We start from the raw sequence: 22,768 nt of genomic DNA, 5'->3' as shown, positions 1-22,768 counted from the left end.
AACGATAACATTTCAGGGAAACTTCGACAAGTACATGGACAGGAAAGGTTCATAGGGATGCGACTCAAATGCGGGTAAATGAGACAAATCTAGATGGGTATCTTGGTCAGCATTGACGAGTTGGGTCAAAGGACCCTTTTCATTCTACAACTCTTTGACACACAAAGTGGTTGTCATCTGGAAATAATTGCCCACGGTGATGATGGTGGAGTCTAGATTTAAGAGATGTATATGGAGACAGATTCAAGAATTATTTTGTGCTTGACCAACTAGATTTGTAAAACAATTTTTAGGTGGGATGAGAAAGTGGGATAACAGAACTAGTGCAAATGACTCATGGATGGTCAGTGTGGACCCAATGTGCCAAAGGACCTGTTTCCATACTTTATGTTTGAAAAGGTACTTAGGATCTACCTTCAATAAGGAAGACACAAACAATCTCCCAGATGTACTCGAGGACAGAGGACCGAGGGTGGCGGCAGACCTGAAGGAAATTCAAATTAGGCAGGAAATGTCGGGTAGACTGATGGGACTGAAGGCTGATAAATCACCAGGGCCCGATGGTCTGCATCCCAGGGTACTTAACGAGGTGGCTCTAGAAATCGTGGCTTCATTGGTGATAATTTTCCAATGTTTTATCGATTCAGGATCAGTTCCTGTGGATTGGAGGGTAGCTAATGTTATCCCACGTTTTAAGAAAGGAGGGAGAGAGAAAACAGGGAATTATAGACCAGTTAGCCTGACATCGGTAGTGGGGAAGATGCTGGAGTCAATTATAAAAGATGGAACAGCGGCACATTTGGATAGCAGTAACAGGATCGGTCCGAGTCAGCATGGATTTACGAAGGGGAAATCATGCTTGACTAATCTTCTGGAATTTTTTGAGGATGTAACTAGGAACATGGACAAGGGGGAGCCAATGTAGTGTACCTGGACTTTCAGAAAGCCTTTGACAAGGTTCCACATAAGAGATTAGTTGGCAAAATTAGAGCACATGGTATTGGGGGTAGAGTGCTGACATGGATAGACAATTGGTTGGCAGACAGGAAACAAAGAGTAGGGATTAACGGGTCCCTTTCAGAATTGCAGGCAGTGACTAGTGGAGTACCGCAAGGCTCGGTGCTGGGACCGCAGCTATTTACAATATACATTAATGATTTAGATGAAGGGATTCAAAGTAACATTAGCATATTTGCAGATGATACATAGCTGGGTGGCAGTGTGAACTGTGAGGAGGATGCTATGAGGATGCAGGGTGACTTGGACAGGTTGGGTGAGTGGGCAGATGCAGTTTAATGTGGATAAATGCGAGATTATCCATTTTAGTGGCAAGAACAGGAAGGCAGATTAGTATCTGAATGGTGTCAAGTTATGAAAAGTACATTGAGATCTGGGTGTCCTTGTACATCAGTAACTGAAAGTAAGCATGCAGGTGCAGCAGGCAGTGAAGGAAGCCAATGACATGTTGGCCTTCATAACAAGAGGAGTTGAGTTTAGGAGCAAAGAGGTCCTTATGCAGTTGTACAGGGCCCTGGTGAGACCACACCTGGCGAATTGTGTGCAGTTTGTCTCCAAATTTGAGGAAGGTCATTCTTGCTATTGAGGGAGCGCAGCGTAGGTTCACGAGGTTAATTCCCGGGAATGGCGGGAATGCCATATGTTGAAGGAATGGAGCGACTGGGCTTGTATACACTGGAATTTAGAAGGATGAGAGGGAATCTTATTGAAACATACAAGGAATAGGACATGCTAGAGGCAGGAAACATGTTCCCAATTTTGGGGGAGACCAGAACCAGGGGCCACAGTTTAAGAATAAGGGGTAGGCCATTTAGAACAGAGATGAAGAAAAACTTTTTCCACCCAGAGAGTTGTGAATCTGTGGAATTCTCTGCCTCAGAAGGCAGTGGAGGCCAATTCTCTGGATGCTTTCAAGAGAGAGTTAGATGGAGCTCTTAAAGATTGGAGAGTCAAGGGATATGGGGAGAAGGCAGGAACAGGGTACCGATTGTGGATGATCAGCCATGATCACAGGAATAGGCCATTCGGCTCGAAGGGCCGAATGGCCTATTCTTGCACCTATTGTCTAAAATTGAAGCAGATTAACAGGTAATTAGTAGAACCAATGTAATATGAAACAACTCTGAATACAGGTGTTCAGTTTTCTTCATCCAATGCCCTTATTGAATTTATTTTGTATTCAACAAATAATTAATATTGCTATCTTTCAATTACTGTACAACACTGTTTGAAGGCATTGCAAAAAAGTGGGTAAAAAGTTTTCATTCACTATTTCATAACAAGAGGATTTCAGTATAGGAGTAAAGAGGTTCTTCTGCAGTTGTATATGGCTCTGGTAAGACTACATCTGGAGTATTGCGTACAGTTTTGGTCTCCTAATTTGAGGAAGGACATCTTTGTAATTGAGGCAGTGCAGCGTGGGTTCACGAGATTGATCCCTGGGATGGCGGGACTGTCATATGAGGAAAGATTGAAAAGACTAGGCTTGTAATCACTGGAGTTTAGAAGGATGAGGGGGAGATCTTATAGAGACATATACAATTATAAAAGGACTGGACAAGCTAAATGCAGAAAAAAATGTTCCCAATGTTGGGCGAGTCCAGAACCAGGGGCCACAGTCTTAGAAGGGAGAAATGGGAGGCCATTTAACACTGAGAAAAGACGTTTTCACCTAGAGTTGTGAATTTGTGGAATTCCCTGCCACAGAGGGCAGTGGAGGCTAAATCACTAGATGGATTTAAGAGAGAGTTAGATGTAGCTCTAGGGGCTAGTGGAATCAAGGAATACGAGGAGAATGCAGGCACAGGTTATTGATTTGGGACGATCAGCCATGATCACAATGAATGGCGGTGCTGGCTTGAAGGGCTGATTGGCCTCTTCCTGCACCTATTTTCTACTTTTCTATTAAATAATTGATCCACAATGGTCAGTGCAGCTCGATTGTGTGCGGCCTTTTACAAAGAGTTTGAGAGCTTTCAATAGTGCAGAGAGTTAAAGAGAGCAAAGTACAAACAGAGAGGAACTCAGTGGGCTAGGCAGCATCTCTGCAGGGAAATGGGCTATCAACATTCCGGGTCAAGATTCTTCACCTGGGCTGCAAAAGTATGAGGGGAGATACCAGTATAAAGAGGTGATGGGGAGGGGTGGGATGGGAAGGGAACTGCAAACACATGGTTGTGGTGATGAGTCTGGGTGAGAACATTGTAGAGGAACAGTAGAACACACAGGATTTTATTTTTTAAAGAAGTGCACAAATTATCTAGCAAAATACACAAAGTGTAGTCAATGTAACTTTTCGATTTTGTTTATTTATACTCATTTATTTTTGAGAAACAATAATTCAAATGTGAGAGTTTACCTTTTTGTTTCAGCTCTTCGCTAATCAATAACTTCATGAGCAAAGGAAAAGCCACCCACAATGCTGGCACATAAGCAGAGCACAGGTCTCGTTGGGTAAAGCAAATCAAAGTGCAGCACCAGATTGTCAGTGAGACATCAAAGTACAGTTCCGATAGGTAAACCTTGCTCACGTTCTGTGCACGAGTAGAAAAAAGAATTCAAGTCAAGTCAAGAGAGTTTATTGTCATGTGTCCCAGATAGGACAATGACATTCTTGCTTTGCTTCAGCACAACAAAATATAGTATGCATGAATACAGAACAGATCAGCGAGTCCATAGTCCATAAATATATACACACATCAATAAATAAGCAGGTAAAGTGCAAATAAACAGATAATGGTCTATTAATGTTCAGAGATTTGTTTCAGTTGAGTTTAATTGCCTGATGGCTGTGGGGAAGAGCTGTTTCTGAACCTGTTTCTGAACCTGGACGTTGCAGTCTTCAGGCTCCTGCACCTTCTACCTGAAGGTAGCGGGGAGATGAGTGTGTGACCAGGATGGTGTGGGTCCTTGATGATGCTGCCAGCCTTTTTGAGGCAGCGACTGTGATTTAATACCAGTGACAAAATTCATCACAAAATTGTGTATGCTTCTTTGTCAAAAAATTAAAAAAAACTGGGAACTACCATCTACTACCTGTGCAAGATACAGTTGACAGTGAGACTGATTACCTCTCAGAGGGGAAGCTCCCTGCCCAATACCTCTTCAACGGCCGAGAAAACACACCAATGCCTCTACTTCCTTAGAAGGCTTAAGAGGTTCAGCATGCATCTCACGACTCTCACCAACTTCTACAGATCCACCATAGAAAGCATTTTATTAGAATGCATCACAGGTTGGTTTGGGAACAGCTCCATCCAAGACCGCAAGAAATTGCAGCAAATTGTGACACAGCCCAGACCATCACACAAGCCAATCTCCCTTCTATTGACACCATTTATACCTTGCGCTACCTCGGCAAGGCCAGCAGCATAATCAAGAACGAGTCGCATCCTGGCCACTCCCTCTTCCACCAGGCAAAAGGTGTAGATGTTTGAAAACCCACACCACCAGATTCAGGGACAGCTTCTTCTTTGAGGCAACTGAATCATCCTGCCACAACCAGAGAGCAGTCCTGAACTATCTACTTCTTTAATGACCCTCGGATTATCCTTGATCAGAATCTGCTGGCTTACCATGCACTAAACGTTATTCCCTTATCATGTATTTAGACACTGTAAATGGATCAATTGTAATGACGTATTGCCTTTCTGCTGACAGCACGCAACAAAAGCTTTTCACTGGACCTCGGTACACGTGACAATAAGCTAAACTGAACTGAAACTGAACAACGTTTGAGACACTGCAAAACAAACAATGGCAATTTACTGCAGTACTGTAATGTCACGCTAAATAAGCATGGGAACAAATTGAGAATTTCTTTGTTAATTTACTAAATTTTAAAATTGTGGATCTTGCTATCAAATGTGCCCATATTTATTGCCAATCATTAACAAGAGAAAGTGCTTGTGAACCTACTATAACCAAGTGACTTATAGGCTTGTCCCACTTAGGCGAATTTTTAAGCGACTGCAGGAGACTATGCAGTCCCCACATGGTCGCCACATGTTCGCGGGTGGTTGCCAGGGAGTCGCCTTCATAGTCGTGAAGAGTTCACGACCAGGGTCCGAATGAAAGGATTTGGCATTGCTAATCCAGTCACCTTTTCCAAGGGTGGAAATATCCACTAGAGGGCGTAGTTATAAAATGAGAGGGGGAAAGTTTAATGAAGATGTGCACGGTTAGTTTTTTAGGTTTTTTTTTTTTTTTTTTACACAGAGTGTTTTGGGGGCCTGGCATGCATTGCCAGGGATGGTGGTGGAGGCAGATGGTGGTATTTAAGAAGCTTTTACATCGGCACATGGAAGTGCAGGAAATAGAGGGATGTGTAGGCGGATGAGGTCAGTTAAGCTCAGCATCATGTTTGGCATTAATATTGTGGGCTGAAGGGCTGTACTGTTCTATGTCAATTGCTCAGCCACCAGTCAATCCAAATATTAAGCTTTGTTCCCCATTTAGGTAGTACAGGGAATAAACGCAGTAATATCTGCAACGATTCTTAAAAAAATCATTACACAACGTGATAATGCCAAACGGTTAATTAGGCAAATTGCAGAACACACAATCAGGCAGCAAAACCACTAATGTTTTATCAGCCAGAGACATGGAGTGGGGTTAAGAGGAAATAGAAATTATTATAGAAATTAAATAGAGGAAATAGAAATTATTGATCAAGTATTCAATGATAAAACAGCCCATACACTAACCCTTCCCCATCCCCATTCTATTTTACCAACCCATTCTACTTAATCTCCCCAGCTCAGTAAACCTCCCCACCGTCTCAGATCTCCTCCCTTCTGTAACTTCCCACCTCTGTAACCCCTCCCCATCTCTGTTACACTCCCTCTCCATCACTGTAACCCTTTCCAAAAACAAAAGGTATCAGTATACTTACTCCATAGTAGAAATTTTTGGCCAGTGTATGAATCAGCATAAGTTTAAGGAGGGCGACTGAGCCATACAAGATGATGGAAACGTAGAAGTGGCTGTACCAAGACATGGAGTGTCCAGTTAGGGACACAAATACTGATACAATGAGAACGGCCACAAAGATGATAAACCAGCATAATATTGTGATGCCAATTCCATACAGTAGATCACTCCTATAGTGAGATCCTGTAAATAAATCACACCAGTTAACATTCTGCAAAAACAAAACCAAGATAGCCAAAGGTATTTATCACTGAGACCATGCTGACCACCAACCACCCAATTCCTACATCAATACCATTCTATTTATCCCACATTCTTATCAACCCCCCCCCCCTCAAAAATTCTATCACATATTAGGTAAATTTAGTTGCCAATTAACCAGTCAATGCATGCATCTTTGGGATGTGGAAGGAAACCGGTGCACCCAGAGGAAACGCATGTGGTCAGAGGGAGAACATACAAAGTCCACACAGTGTGACTGAGTTACTTAATGATGATTAAGAGAGAGAATTCCAGAGGTTGGGATTTAGGCAACAGAAAACATGGGTGTTGGAGTGCTGAAAAACAGGGACATGCAAGAAGCCAAAATTGGAGATTCCCAAGACGTTTGTAAGGCAAATGTTTATAACAGAAATGGGGAGAAGTCAAGTTGTGGGAATATGTGTATAAGTTGAGATATTTAAAAATAAAGTTGTTGCCAGATCCTGATTCAGTGCAGATCAGGAAGCATGTGAGTGAAAAGGATTAGTGGAAATTAGGATTTGGAGAGAAAACTTTTAGATGACCTAACATCCATTTTCTGTCCTTGTCATTATTCCATTGTTGACTCTTGCACAGCAAGACTCAACAATCTACAAGATTGCCACCATGACCATTTTTAGGCTTGCCACAGAGACCTGCAAGTGAATCTTAAACTCTGCATCTTCAGATATTGATGAGGCAATGTTAAAATGTTCACTTCACAAAACAGCCCAGCACCACAGAACTGAAATTGGTTAAGATTAATTAATTCAGCACAAAGCAGGAAACCCCTGGTCTGTTATCAATCAACACTTCCCCATGAGCATGTTTTACTCCCGCCAAAGAACTTCCCATATTCCCAAAATATTAATGCTACATTCTAATTCATAAACATGTTAAATTTAGACATCAGATATCCTACATAAATTTGATAGGTGTCTTTTTTTTTTAATGTATCTCTTTTTTTTTTTTAATGTATCCAGATATAAAGTTAGCATTTACCATCAAAACCTTTACTGTTAATCTGCCTATAACAAACATTGAACAACAAATATTTTTAAACAGAGAAATCAAAAATTCTACATATATTTTAAAATAATATTTCTTCACATCAAGGAACTGTTATGGTGATTAAAAAACATTTCTGTGAGATACACTCAAAGGGACAGCTTGTTTTGGTGATATCATAGTAATGGGGCATTGAGTGCAAGTCTCTGGAAGCTTTATAAATGCATTGGTTACATCACATTTGAAGTATTGTGCACAGTTCTCGTCACACCATTGTAGGAAAGATGTTGAGGTGACAAACTTTGCTTGTTTTCTCTACCGCATTAGAGGCTGAGGGGCAACCTGATGGAAGTTAATAAAATTGCGAGAAGCATAGGTAGGGTAGACTAGGGGTGGTGGTGACGGAAGCAGATACAATCGTGCATTGAATAGACTTTTAGATAGACACATAGATATGCAGCACTGACAACGTGGACTGAGGCGTCAGTTCCTGTGCTGTACCTTTGTCACCATAAACCTCCCTTACAAAAATATATTAATTTCAATTATGACTATGTCCGTTCTTATCAAATATGTCAAACTCCTTCACATGCACCTATGAAAGTCTAACATGGTCTGGTCTAACACAGTGAATGAGTAGGGCTCTGGGGAGTGTTGCAGAGCAGAGGGATCTAAGAATACGTACACAGTTCCTGGGTGGTGGCATCACAGGTAGATAGGTGGTCAAAAAGGATTTTGGCACATTGGCCTTCATCAGTCAGAGTGCTGAGTTTAGAAGTTGGGAGGTCATGTTGCAGTTACATAAGACATAAGAATTAGACTCATCACCACCTTCTCAAGAGCAATTGCGGCAAGTTCCATCAAGATGCAGTACAGAACGCTGCAGGAGATCCTTTTTCCCTGTGGCTATCAAATTGTACAACTCCGCCCCCTTCTGTCGTGGGGGTAGACTGACCCCCCCCCCCCCAATCTTTGCACATCCCCCCCGATCCTTTCCACTTGTTGCATTAATTTCACGTTTCATGCATCTTGTGTTTTATGACTGTTGGCAGATCAATTTCCTTCCTGGGATAAATAAAGTTATATTGTATCGTATTGTATTGTATTAGAAATGGTCACTAAATGCAGCCTTCTCAAAATATATATTTTTTTAAACTTAAGATAACAAAAAAAAATTGTCTTACCATAAGTTTTTGATACAGAGAACTTTCTACCCAAGTAGAGCACAGTAGCTGCAGCAACCAGACAGTTTATTATAGTACCAATTCGTTTTGGATAGGCCACAGCAAACAATCCAAGCACATCAAAAAACACCATAGAGCCGTGACGATACAGTGTGGAGTGAGCCAACTCCTCAGATGTTGCCAAGTACTGCAGTACAGCCAATATATTATCACCTACAAATAGCACAAGATACTTTAGAATAAAATGGCTTTTAAAAAAAAAACCATATGCAGTGCATGCAAATAAAGGCTCAAGAAATTGTGATCAATTACTTAAGCCTCATTTTGAAAATTCTGCTTAGATAAAAACAGAGCAGATAGACAAAAAACAAAACATACACGTTTACACAACATTGATTTTTTTTTTTTTTTAAACTTTCTCGACTTAGAAGTTTGGCCTGGGAGACAAGTTTACCCTGCATGAGAAATTAAATTGTTAGGACGCTGATAGCAATCCATTGCCAAAGTTTGGGAGCCTCTTCTCAAACTTGTAACCTTTAACATCAAGTACCACCAGGGATGAGACACATGAATGTCCCAATCAATACATCATCCGAACTTGGAAATATACCACCCCTTCGTCAGCTCTGGATTCATATCCTGGAACTCTCTACCCACCACCACTGTGGGGATATCTTCACAAGAGGGGCAATAGTTTCAGACCTTCTCTAGAGCAATTAGGGGTGGACAATAAATGTTGCCCTTGTCAGCGACACCCATATCCCACAAAAAATTCAATACGTTTTTATAAAAGCCTTTATAACTGAATGATTAGGGCTGTGGTTTTACTTGGTGTCAAAATTGTTAATTCCCCACATTTGAAAATCATCCTTAATTGGTAGTTATCTTTAACCTTTTGCAGCACAATTCAGACCAAGTTCACTAAGTTTACTTCAGTTACAATAATATCCAGTCATCTCACAACTGATAAGTTTAATCTTTGAAGAATGGCCAGCCTTGGTAGTCCTTTGACTTCCAGAATTTGGCTTTCATCCAAGCATAACTCAACCCCGCTGAAAGGCTACGGACAGTAAAGTTCTGAACAAGGAAGGCCATAAAAAAAAGCGTAAAGTCACGTTAGCGAGGCAAAACAGAGCAGCTTTTTAAAAATCTATCACAGGTTTGATGTAAGAATGCTTGGGGCAAAGTGTGAACAAAATGCTCTGACCCCGAGAGGAGAACTTGAAGCATCAAGATCAGAGCAATATAAACCTGCTGACTGCAACACAAAAATACAAGCATTATTTAAAAAATAAGTAAAAATTAGAAATTATTTTGCAATGAGGAATAGCTACAAATTGCTTTTCTGGAAATTAATATTGTTATATTCTCCTGCATGCAAGGTTTGCAAGTGAATAAACATAAACTTTTTCTATTTTTTTTTTTTTTTTAAACTTACCATACATTAAATATGACTATACAAGTAGATTTGTAGAAAGGTATGGCATGTAAACATGCCTTTCAGCACACCATCAGTTACTATCAGTTACTTATTTACACTAATCCCATGTTAATCCCATTTTCTCTATATTCCATCAGATCCACAGATTCCACCAATCTTCTTACACGAGGGGCAATTTGCAGTGCTATTTACAGTGCAATTGCAATAGTGCAACATTACGCCCGAGATATGTTGCACTATTACCAAATAAAGAGAATTACATTATTTGCAATTAACGGAAACATTAGCTCAAACCTATAATAGAAGTAGCAAATAGATACCGATGAGGCAACCTACCATAAGAAATTGCAGAATAACAGATCCTGTTGGATACATCACCAAACAATGATAGAACATCAAATTTAAAGAAATAATACACACAACATATCACCCTAAAGAATGCCAGATAGGACAAAGTAAATCATAACCACTTTCAAAAGTGGTTAGATATTTGAAGAATGTGGAGAAAGGTTACACATTTCCAAAGAGCCAATGCAGGTACAATCCAACAATCTGCATTGTAAAACCTTGCAAGCTATTGGAAAGGGCCTAATAAAGGTATGAATCTTGACGTCTCCTTTGGAAAATATGAGCCAAATGCAATAACTCTCTTCCAATAGATCAACTGCAGCTAATAGAAAGATAAACATGCATTTATAATTAGTTAGTCCGGAAGTGGCGGCGCTGTGAAACAGCTGCGGCTAGCCTGCAGTCTGTCTGTTTTTACTTATTTTGTGTTGTTTTTTTTGTCTAGTTCAGTTAAACTTTTGGTTATTAGGTGGTGTTATGTGTGTGGGGGTGAGGGGGGTGGGCTGAAACAGGGCTTTCTGTCTCTCCCTTCGCGGGAATGCGACTTTTTTGTCGTATCCCCCTTCTCTTCCCCCGCCTGAGCTGAGGCCTAATGGCGGAGCTGGCTGCCTCCAACCTGCGACCGACCTCGAGGCTCCGGAGGTAGAGCCAGCCAGGACTTACCAACGCGAGGCTGGCCGTCTTCGAGCTGCATCGACGTTCGGGCAGCGGCACGACTCGGCGCTCCGGTGAGGGCAGACGGCGCGGGGCTGAGACACTCCTGTGTGGGCGGCCCGGCTCCGGCTGGAAGGCGCTCCCGTGTGGGCGGCCTGGCTCCCGGCTGGAAGGCGCTCCCGTGTGGGCGGCCTGGTGCGGGGCTGAGACGCTCCCGTGTGGGCGGCCCGGTGCGGGGCGGAGACGCTCTCGGGCGGTGCGAGGAGGAGACGCTCCCGTGTGGGTGGCCCTGGGGCGGTGCTCCGGTGGCTGAGGCGGCGGCGACCTGAATCCGGGGCCGGCCGCGGGCCAGTGGACGACATCGTCAGGAGCTCGCAGGTCACAGGCTGGTGCCTGTTTTCCGGAGCTCTCGTGGCAACAGCTGCGTCCGCTGGACTGGAGGGCGGCAGCTTCGACCACCCCCGGGCCGCGGAGCTTGAACCACAGGACTGACTTACCATCGCCCGGTGGGGTATCGCCTCAGCACAGAGGGAGAAGAGGAGGGAAGAGACAGTAACTCTAAGACTTTTGCCTCCATCACAGTGAGGAGGTGCTTGGTGAACTCACTGTGGTGGATGTTAATTTGTGTTTATTGTGTGTTGTTATTATTACATGTATGGCTGCAGGCAACAACATTTTGTTCAGACCGAAAGGTCTGAATGACAAATAAAGCGTTCAATTCAATTCAATTCAATAGTCTTGGCTATAAAACAAACATAATGTTACACAAAGTCCTTCTTATTTTAAAAGTCCCAGAATACTGACCAGCCCTCTGAATGGAGTCCAAATGGATTCGGTCTGCTGTGTCATATTTTGTATGGTAAATGTAACCATTCTCAATGAAAGCCAAATCTATTCCTAAAAAAGAAAATACACAATTATATGGTCTCAAGAAAATTATTTGCACGGAAATATTTTTGTAAGAGAATGAATCTGTTGGTTTAAAAAAAGCAACAAACATAGAAACTACAATGCAATCTTAATTACCTACTAATGTTTTTGTTTGTTCAGTTTCGGCAGTTTGTACAGTAGCCAGATCTTGCACTAATGCCAGTTTATTTCTTGGTATTATGGAATTTCTTTCCAAGAATAGAAATTACTACATTACAATATTAAATAAGTAATAAATTAAATTAAAGTTCGATAACAATTCTGGATACGTGGATAGACAATACAAACAAATAGATTTATAGCAATGGTAAGAAAGAAGATCAGAATCTCAATTATCATTTGCAATAAAAAAAGCTTTACGGGAAACTTGATGAGCAAGCAGGAAATAGAGGAATTTGGACCACGAATAGGCAGATGTGCAGTTTACACTGGCATAATGGCCAGCACAGACATAGTGGGCCAAATGGTACATTCCTGTACTCCACAGACTGTCCCTAAGAGGTCTTATGGACACCCCTACATATTATTAAACTCAAAATTTTCCCACACATATTCCTATGTTCGTTCCTTTGTTCTTAGCAACTGCTCTTTCTCATCAGTCTATGTGCTTTTGATGCCACCCATTACAGAGATATGGTTATGCTATAGTGATGTTTTGCATTTTCTGACATGGGCCTCTGCAAATATGTATTCCATTTGTCATAGCCCATACATACATCTATCTATAGAATGCATAATTTACAAAAGATTGGGTCAAATTATCCCATCATGAGAACAGACAATTTGCTACCTATTCACTAGTGATTGGGGCCAAGACCTTTATATATTTTTTATTTTTAAAGACACCATTTTTCATAGTTACATATACTGTTACGCTCCTATAAAAAGGTTTGCACCTTCAAATTTTGAAGTAGAGTGTGGGCAAATTCCAACTACAATCCTTCTTTGGACAGCTATCAGAAGATGTGTAGCACCAATCCCCGTCCCAGGCATCTGGATTATTCATTTGACCTACAGGATACCACCAAGCTGCCACTCACAATGCTCAGGAAAGGAAACAAACACAGTGGGAACTGAAAACCATTGTTTTCCATTCTCTGGTATTTAGTTTAAGTTCACACAATTGCAAAGCACAACCCAACTCCTTGATTCAACACTGTGCATTCAAAAAATGTACATGACAAATTAGTTTGAAAGATTAAATTAAACTCTGATATTTTACAAAGCCAGCAATACCAGAGTTTAAAGATAGAGCGTGGAAACAAGCCCTTCGGCCCACCGAGTCCACTAACGTGGACTCGGTGGACCGAAGGGCTTGTTTCCACGCTGTATCCAACATCCAACCTGAATAAAATAAATAATTACCCGTCTTGCATCCGCTGTTCAAATGTAGAATCCTTGACCCGAAATATCAACCCTTTCTCTCTACAACACAGCCTAATCTACTGAGTGCTTCCAGCATTTTCCATGTTTGCTTCAGATTTACAGCATCCAAAGAATTTTGCTTCAATTACTTTCTAGCTTTCTTTCCTCCTTAAAACTTGTAAAACAATAAGCCTGGAAGCCAAGTTTAACCCAACATCCAACCTGAATAAAATAAATAATTACCCATCTGAAAAACAAGCTCCTTCCCTCCTACACCAGCAGCTTCTAGATTAACAAATGCCCTTATTAGCTTAGCCCAAGGGTGCTGTGTAATAAACCTATGATCACCTATACACTAGTTCTATCTTTTTTAATATATATATAAATTTATGATGCTTTTATAAGTGATATACTAAGATTGTATATGTACTTTATGATGTTTTTTAATATGCAATGCATTTTTATGTGATGTTGTCCCTTGTCTGGACCTTGAGTCGGAAATGAAGTTTATTATTATTATTATTATTTATCCTACACACTAGCGACAATTTACAGAAGGCAATTAAACTACAAAATCTGCTCATCTTTGTATTGTGGGAGGAAATTGGACGACTCAGAGGAAACACACGTGGTCACAGGGAGAATGTACAAACTCTGTAAGACTGCGCCCATAGTCAAAATCAAACCCGAGTCCCTGGCATTGCAAGGCAGCAACATAACTGCTGCCCAACTGTGCTGACCCGTTGCAATCATTTTATTGAGAAATCACCAGAGAAACACACTTTACCTGGAATATTGCCAAAGTCCCGATAGATTCGAAAATCTGTGTCAGAAGGAATGATCCCACTCTGAAATACTTCCTGACCAACAACAGACGCAAAAGGATGTTTTGCTGCACGTGCATACGCCCGGACCAACCAGGGATTTTCAGGACCTTTGAGTTCAGATGGAGAATAACAGAATGTCAAAGAAAGCCAGTCATTCCAGCAAGCAAACAGGAGTGGAATGTTCCAGATTCACAGCAATACATCCAGCACCCATACACCCACCCCTACCTGCTATACATGAAAGATTGGCAATATTCATTAGTGTAGATTGGTTATTGCATGTGAACAAATCATAGTAGATGATTGGTCCACTAACCCCACCTTACTGTACGATTTATACCAACATCCACATCCTATACAGGTCAGTCTTGGAAGCGGTAACAATGAACTAACAACTAACGACCTGCTATAATATGGGTACTGATTAAAGATGATCATGAACTTCAGGTTGTACAGTTTGCTTATTTACAATTAGGGAGCTTCAGCTGACTGCTTTCAGATTGGTCTGCAGTCTCACCCCTTCTCTAATCTGCTCAAGGTCTGGAACTCTCCATGCTCCTCCTTGCTTTGCCCTAAATCAAATCTCATCACCATTGGCAATGGTACCTTCAACTGCCAAGGCTCTAAATTCTGGAATACCCTCCCAAACCTGCTTTCTTGCATCCGCTGTTCAAATGTAGAATCCTTGACCCGAAATATCAACTCTTTCTCTCGACAACACAGCCTAATCTACTGAGTGCTTCCAGCATTTTCCATGTTTGCTTCAGATTTACAGCATCCAAAGAATTTTGCTTCAATTACTTTCTAGCTTTCTTTCCTCCTTAAAACTTGTAAAACAATAAGCCTGGAAGCCAAGTTTAACCCAACATCCAAACTGAATAAAATAAATATTTACCCGTCTGAAAAACAAGCTCCTTCCCTCCTACACCAGCAGCTTCTAGATTAACAAATGCCCTTATTAGCTTAGCCCAAGGGTGCTGTGTAATAAATCCATGGCTTGCCTGCCGAGAAAAAAGACAGAAACTGGTTGATGCATTCAAAGTCAAGCAGATTTAACATTCCTCTACTTTTGGTTCTCTATTTTTCACTACATTTCACCTGTAAAATATTTTCTTCTGCACCATTGAAAACAAATATGATTGCATGTTGCAGAGGGGATGAAGACTTGGACAACACATTCAGAATTTCCAGCAAAACTGCACAACTGACTGCATCATCACTGGCACCTGTCCAAAAGAGAAGCAACAAGGTCATTCTTCACTAAACAGAATTATTTGACATGCTGGTATTTATAATAATCATCCAAAAGTTAGTCAGCAAATCCATAACAACATGGGACTATTTATATTTTAAAGCAGTCCCAATTTTCTAACCCATCTCATTGCAGCCCTTGTACATTTTTTTTAAATTGAATTGAATAAACTTTATTAGCCAAGTCTGTATATATACACACAAGGAATTTGCCTTGGTGCTTTACTCGCAAGGATAACAACATGATATACAGTAGACACTTAAAAATAGAACATTACAATTTAAACATGTGAAGATTAAAATAAAATACCAGAGCAAAAGGAGACTACAGACTTTTGGTTGTTGAGTAGAGCTACTACTCGTGGAAAAAAGCTGTATTTATGTCTGGCTGTGGCGGCTTTGACAGTCCGGAGTCGCCTCTCAGAGGGAAGTGATTCAAAGAGTTTGTGGCCATGGTGAGAGGGGTCAGAGATGATCTTACCCGCTCGCTTCCTGGCCCTTGCAGTGTACAGTTCATCAATGGGGGGGGGGTTTGTGATATTTTTCAGATGGGACAGCACACATCTTTCAAGGGTTTTCATGATTACAGAGGTCAGTGCGACAGGCCTGTAGTCATTAAGACCAGTAATCCTTGGCTTTTTGGGGACACTTTATCTGCACTTTCTCTGTTATGTTATAATGCTGTTGCACTATCTTCTGCACTCTGGTATCTTTCTCCTTGCACTACCCTGTTGTATTTGTGTCTGGCTCCATTGTACTCGCGTATAGTATGATTTGAATGGATACAAGTCAAACAACTTTTTCAGTGCTATCTCAGTACACGTGACAGTAATAACCAACACCAATGTTACATGGCATGCAATAGAGAGAACTAAGCAACCTCACACAAATGACTCAGATAGAACAATCAAAAGAACATGCAGTGGTTGCAGGCACGGAAATTGCTATCAAAACATGGGGGGGACACAATTTCTTGGCGGCCGTGCACACGCACACACACAAGGTTTTGGCCGTGGGCCCTGTGGACGGTAACATCGGAAGCTGACCTGGCCGACTCCGAACTCCAGCAACAGCAGCTTGGTCCGCCCCGAATCGAAGAGCTTGAATCGGCCCGTTCGCGGGGGCTTTCATCGGTTGGCGGGGGCTTCAACATCGGGAGCCTCGATCGCCTCGATGCAGCAGTTTGATTTTAAATCGCGCCGGGCGCTGAAAGGCCCCGCGAACGGACCCGATTCAGCCCTTAGAAAGCATCTGAGAAAGTCCAGATTACAAAACATGGGGGGGAGATTGTCCCGCAACTCTCAAAGCACGCGTCCCCCCAGGATTTCGGCCCATGAGCGGTTGTCTGCAGGGGCTGGTGGTAGATAGGCTGGTCGAGTAAACAGCTCTGTCCCTGGCTTCTGAGAGTGGAGCTCCATCAACATTACTTCAGCTCCCTTTGCCTTCTAGCCACAAGGCTTATTGACAGCAGCACACAGATATTTCTGCCCACTCAAACAGAGGTCTAAATCTGCCTTTATGGAAGGAAACTGGTTCAATAACACAGGTTCCTTGAAAAGAGAAATCAAGCACGTTTGCAGAAAGTTGCAAATAATTTTACCAGGCCATTTGAAAAGCACGTGTTAATGGAATAGTGGAAGTGGATAAGTATTGTTTGCTGATTATAGTACCAAAGCCACATTGTATCATTGGATAACCGCTAAAAGAACAAGAGAAGCCTATGTTCATGAAATTAATGCCAGCTTCATGCTAAGCTTCATTGTCTATCACAATCTCACTAAAAAAAAGGAGCTCTTTTTATTTGCTAATCATTTGGTCTTAAATTTCTCCCCCACCCCCAATTTACAGGCCAGACAAACAAAACGTTGCCCCATCCCATGTTCTATGGCTTGATGTTACATTGGAAAGGATGTTGTTAAGCTGTTACATTTAAAAGGATGTTGCCTGGACTCCAGAGCCTGAGCGATAGGGAGAGGTTGAGCAGGTGAGGAACTTGGAGAGCAGGAGGTTGAGGGCGATTTCATAGGGGGTGTATAAAAATGAGGGAAATAGATAGGATAAATGCTATTGAGCCAGATTAGGGAAATCAAGAACCAGAGGACATAGGTTTAAGGTGAGCGGGTAAGATTTAATAGCAACCTGATGGGCAAATTTGTTTATAAAATAAATAAAGGGTGGTGGATATACAGAACGAGCTGCCAGGGGAGGTAGTTGATGCAGGTACTATAACAATTATTTAAAAGACAATTGGACAGATACATTGATAGGACAGGTTTCAAAGGATATGGGCAAAATGCAGGCAAGGGGGACTGGTGCAGATGAGGTATATTGATCAGCATGGGCAGGTTGGGCAAAAGGGCCAGTTTCCACACTGTACGACTCTAAGACATGAGGTCAGAGAACAGAAGAAGGGTCTCGAGCCAAAACATCACACATTCCTTCTCTCCAGAGATGCTGCCTGTCCCGCTGAGTTATTCCAGCTTTTTATGTCCATCTTCGGTTTAAACCAGCATCTGCAGTTCCTCCTTACACAGTAGATTTATGCATGGAATACCAATTCCAATAAGATTGGTTGGATATAAACACAACACAGATCACTAAATTATTTAGAGAAATGGATAGAAAGAAGATACAAAAATAAATTCTGCTTCAAACACGATTTTTCAATGCACCTGTAGCTCACCACGTGCATAAATAAATACCTGGGCTATTGGCCACAGAATCAAAATGGCAGTTTGCAAGGACAGCATGCTTCGCTCCATTTACTGGCTCCAACTTCACAACAACATTAGCAATTTTAGAATAGTAACTGGTGAAACCACCCAGGAAATCAATGCTGAAAAAGCCAGTCGGTCTCTGAACATCCACTGCAATGCTGTGCTTTGCTGTACTTTCAACTTTGATCTTTTGGATCTGGTCCAGGAGGTAGGTCACCGTCAGCATTTCATTGGCAGGGCTCCCAGTAGGCCTGGCTCCAAAATCAGTGATATCCTGGAGATATTTCCTATTTATAAAAAAAAAAGGATTTGTTATCTGATTACATGCAAAATACATTACTATTCTAAAGTAATGTGGCAAAAACATCCTGCATCGCCCTTCTCGTGTACATTTTGAATGCATGTTCGAATACATTTTGAACGGGCTACTCTGGTACATCAGTTAGCACTCAAGACTTACTCCCGGCAACAGGTGCACCAGGGGCATAAGAATCGAAAGAGGCCATTGCAGCATTATAGAGGGGGGCATGTATTATCTATACTGCACAGAGAGCTGGTGAGGGCTCAGGTGGCAGCCCTGTAGCAATGAAACAGCTCATATTGTACTATTGCCTCATGACATTTGCATGAGGCCAGGCCCGTACGAAGCTTTCCATGACAGGATTACAAAATATTTAATGTGAAATAATGTGCGCGCTGTGCACATCACGAGCGCGAAGCGTGAAGTCCCTCGACGCCAGGGTCCAGGGCCTGCTTAAGGGGTTTTAGATGCTTACTGATGCATTCTGAGCCTTATTTTGGAGCATTTTTGCACCAAATATATGACCAGTAATTAACAGGAATTTGAGAGGTAGCTTTTTCACACAAAGAGTGCTGGGTGTATGGAACTAGCTGCCAGAGGAGGTAGTTAAGGCTGGGACTATCCTAATGTTTAAGAGACATTTGGACACGTAAATGCATAGGACAGATTTAGATGGATAAGGGTCAAACGCATGTGAGTGGGACTAGTGTAGATGGGGCATGTCGGTCGGTGTGGGCAAGTTGGGCTGAAGGGCCTGCTTCCACACTGCATCACTCTATGACTAAAAAGTTAAGAAGAAAAATGCATGTAGATAAGTAGAGCAGATTTGAAAGAGGAGTGAAATGTAAAGGCAGAGAGAGGTTTATGGGTGGAAAGGAACATAAGAAAGGAGGGGGGAGAGTGGGCTTGGGCAGATGGATGAAGGGAAAATAGACACAAAGTGCTGGAGTACCTCAGTGGGTCAGGCAGCATCTCTGGATAACATGGATAGATGACATGTCACAGAGTGCTGGAGTAGCTCAGTGAGTCAGGCAGCATTTCTGGAAAAAGGCATAGATTATATTTCGGGTCAAGACCGTTCTTCAGTAATATTCATGATGTGACATGCATCGATATTCCTGAATGTTACCCAAACCATCGTGAGCTACTTTGTTACGGTGCTTGCCCTCTCTTATAACGTCTCTGCTGCCTTGGGTGATGCAGGGCAGGACACATGCTTTGGAACAGGGTGTGAAGCTGTTGCCGTCTGTCCCAGCCTGGTAAAAACTTGGATGAGTGGATGTGGAGAGGATGTTTCCACTAGTGGGAGAGTCTAGGACCAGTGGCCACAGCCTCGGAATTAAAAGACATTCCTTTAGGAAGGAGATGAGCAGGAATTTCTTAAGTCAGAGGGTGGTGAACTGTGGAATTCATTGCCGGACAGCTGTGGAGGTCAAGTCAATGGACATTATTCAGGAGGAGATTGATAGATTCTTGATCCCTTTTTTTTTCCTCTGGATTTTTTCTTACTCTGTGGAGAAGGGGGGGGGGGGAGGCCATGGAGGCACCTGCTAATGCTGCCTGCAAGGGCTACTGCTGAGTGGATAAAGGGAGTGAGCAGTGTAGCCCTAAGTAAGTAAGTAAGTTTATTGGCCAAGTATTAAGGATAAGGGGGAAATCCTTTAAAACCGAGATGAGAAGAACTTTTTTCACACAGAGAGTGGTGAATCTCTGGAACTCTCTGCCGCAGAGGGTAGTCGAGGCCAGTTCATTGGCTATATATTAAGAGGGAGTTAGATGTGGCCCTTGTGGCTAAGGGGATCAGAGGGTATGGAGAGAAGGCAGGTACGGGATACTGAGTTGGATGATCAGCCATGATCATATTGAATGGCGGTGCAGGCTCGAAGGGCCGAATGGCCTACTCCTGCACCTAATTTCTATGTTTCTATGTTTCTAAAATAGCCAGGCTGCAGAGAGCTCTGCAGCAAGTCCTGCTGACATCGGTCAGAGAGCAAACAAAGGCTCCAGGAAGTCTATCAACACAGAGACCAGCCACTGTTGCTTGTCCCCAGCCATGGCCTCATTCATCCGGAGCCCCATATCTCAGCACAGAGCAGCCATGTTGCGGCCTTGCATCAACTCTCAAAGTCACCCACCTCAGTAAGTCGTATTACCGCCATTTCATCGCTGCAGAGGACAGAGTTTTGTACCAGCTGCTTGCATTCCCAGTGGATGTCTTTTATAAAATACAAGGGATATGTACCAGTATGCAACCAGTTTCCAGGACCTAATTCAGAATGAATTATTGCTCCAACTCTAATCTGTCTATTTTTTCCAAGCATCTCCAGTTCCCTTAGTCTCACTATTTTTATTTTCAGTTGTCCCCATCACCCATCCAAAATTAAACATTATTACCATGCTTGCAATGATTTTATATTCCCACATTCAGCAGTAAACATAAGGCTGCCAATAATAAGCAATAGAATGGAGCTCAACATTTTTGCACACTCCTTTAATCATTGTTAGAATTGCAATCTAGGGCACAAGTGAAGAGAAAACATTCTTGCAACACATTCCCTTGATATTAAATGGCTTGCTCAGGATCACACAAAATGTAACTGTTCTAGTTGAAAACAGACCCAAAAATGGGGAACAGCATTCCAAGGGAAATTAAACACTCTTCCACAACAATAACTGCTCAATAAAGTTTCGATACATCTTACACACAAGATTACTCTTCCTGTTTAAGCCTCAATAAGCAATTCAGCTGATGAAGTCGACACTGACAAAACCAGCTCATATTCACTATTAAAGAAATGCAGTCAAGAATACACGCAAACCAACCCCCCTTCCAACGACACCGTCCACACTTCACGCTGCCTCGCGAGGCCGCCAGCATAATCAAGGACCAGTCTCACCCTGGTCACTCCCTCTTCCATCGGGCAGGAGGTTCAGAAGTTTTAAAACGCATATCTCCGGATTCAGAGGCGGTTTCTTCCCAGCTGTTATCAGGCAACTCAACCGTCCTCTGATCAGCGATAGTGTAGTCCTAACCTCTAATCTACGTCATTGGAGATCTTTGAACTTTCTTTAATCAGACTTTAATTTGCACTAATGTTGTACCCTTTATCTGTGCACTGTGGACAGCTGGATTGTAATCATGTATAGTATTTTCTTTGACTAGATAGCACGCAAACAAAAGCTTTGAACTGCACCTCGGTATACGTGACATAATAATAAACTGAACTAGAAACTGTGCAGGAAGGAACTGCAGATGCTGGTTTATACCAAAGATAGGCACAAAATGCTGGAGTAACTCAGCGGGAAATGCTGCATGATCTGCTGAGTTACTCCAGTATTTTGTGTCTAAACTAGAAACCCTTATATGACACAATTATAGTAACCCTATATTTAGGCCTTAGGCTGATATAGATTATGCAAATAATCTAATTGTTCACCAGTCTATTTCACTTTTACTAATCTGCTGGTGGTTGTCTGACAAGCAAAATTGCAGATATGAAAGTTTTAGCTAACACATCTGAATAATTGTTGAATAATCATCAATTTTACACTCCTATTTCAGCTCAGAAGATGCCAGATTCAACAATGCTTCAATGACAAGATGAAATGCCCTGCACCTCCCAAGGACTAAGTGAAAGTCTTTTCAATGGCAAGGTCTCCCTCCAGCAGTAAGCCACGGACACTTACAAATCTAACAAATCAACTATTTGTTGTTACTTCAGTCTAACTATTTCCTTACAGTTAACTAAAATAAAAAACGTGAATAGATGTATTAATCAGTTTGCAGCCTGTAGATTTCTAAATGTTGCTTCAATTCTGCTCAGTTTTCCTTTTAACTACCAGTAACTCTAATCACCCACCACTTCCAGATTCATGGCAGGACCCACAGAGAAAACACAGGCTCCATCAGTTTCTCAAGGACCCCGAATTGACATTCAAGAGGCTTGTTGATGGGCATGTGGATATGTAGGGAATTAGAGGGATATGGATCATGTGCAAGCAGATGTGATTAGTTTATCTTGGCATCATATTTGGCACCGATACCAAGAAAGGCCAAAGAGCCTGATCTTGTACTTAAGTTTTCTATGTTTTAGTACTTCAGGCACCAAGACCAAAGCATTAATATTACCAAAGAATAGTTCCACGTCAATGGTGCCCCCCCCCCCTTAAAGGTTAAAACTTTATTTGGATGGCATTGTAACAACCCAACCTTTGGAAGGACAAAGTATTCAGAAGGGAATAAACACCATTCCAAAACATGAATCAATGGGGTCCATGGCCCAACGTTCAACTGGTACCAGTGGCCCAATGGGGCCCCTCAATTGCAGTGACCCAGTGGGGTCTACAGCTCGATGTCCAACCGATTTAGTGGCCCAAAGGGATCCACAACTTGATGTCCAACTGGAACCAGTAGCATAGTCGCGCCTCACTTTGTGCAAATAGGGAAATGCATAGTCAGCGAGCAACGGGTACAAGCAGGCGGGTTGTAAACCTGAAGCCATTTACCTTGCTCTAGGTGCATAGAAGACGTCCTCGCCATCTGCGGGCACCGG

At 42.2% G+C, this 22,768-nt stretch overlaps 1 protein-coding gene across 1 annotated transcript in view; it reads right to left on the bottom strand.

Annotated features, from left to right (window-relative positions):
* Positions 1–22,768, bottom strand: part of LOC129695560 (endoplasmic reticulum metallopeptidase 1) — a 44,535-nt gene that overhangs the window by 21,319 nt on the left and 448 nt on the right. Inside the window, 9 exon segments of the mRNA XM_055632631.1 lie at positions 3,377–3,551; positions 5,912–6,132; positions 8,382–8,594; positions 11,629–11,721; positions 13,907–14,053; positions 14,842–14,947; positions 15,045–15,172; positions 17,900–18,201; positions 22,722–22,768. Coding sequence (XP_055488606.1) covers positions 3,377–3,551; positions 5,912–6,132; positions 8,382–8,594; positions 11,629–11,721; positions 13,907–14,053; positions 14,842–14,947; positions 15,045–15,172; positions 17,900–18,201; positions 22,722–22,768 — 1,432 coding nt within the window.

The sequence above is a fragment of the Leucoraja erinacea genome, chromosome 3 (assembly GCF_028641065.1).
Source record: "Leucoraja erinacea ecotype New England chromosome 3, Leri_hhj_1, whole genome shotgun sequence".
In the NCBI taxonomy this organism is placed as follows: domain Eukaryota; kingdom Metazoa; phylum Chordata; class Chondrichthyes; order Rajiformes; family Rajidae; genus Leucoraja; species Leucoraja erinaceus.
The sequence above is the reverse complement of the archived record's forward strand: the minus strand, read 5'-3'. Positions and strand labels throughout refer to the sequence as shown.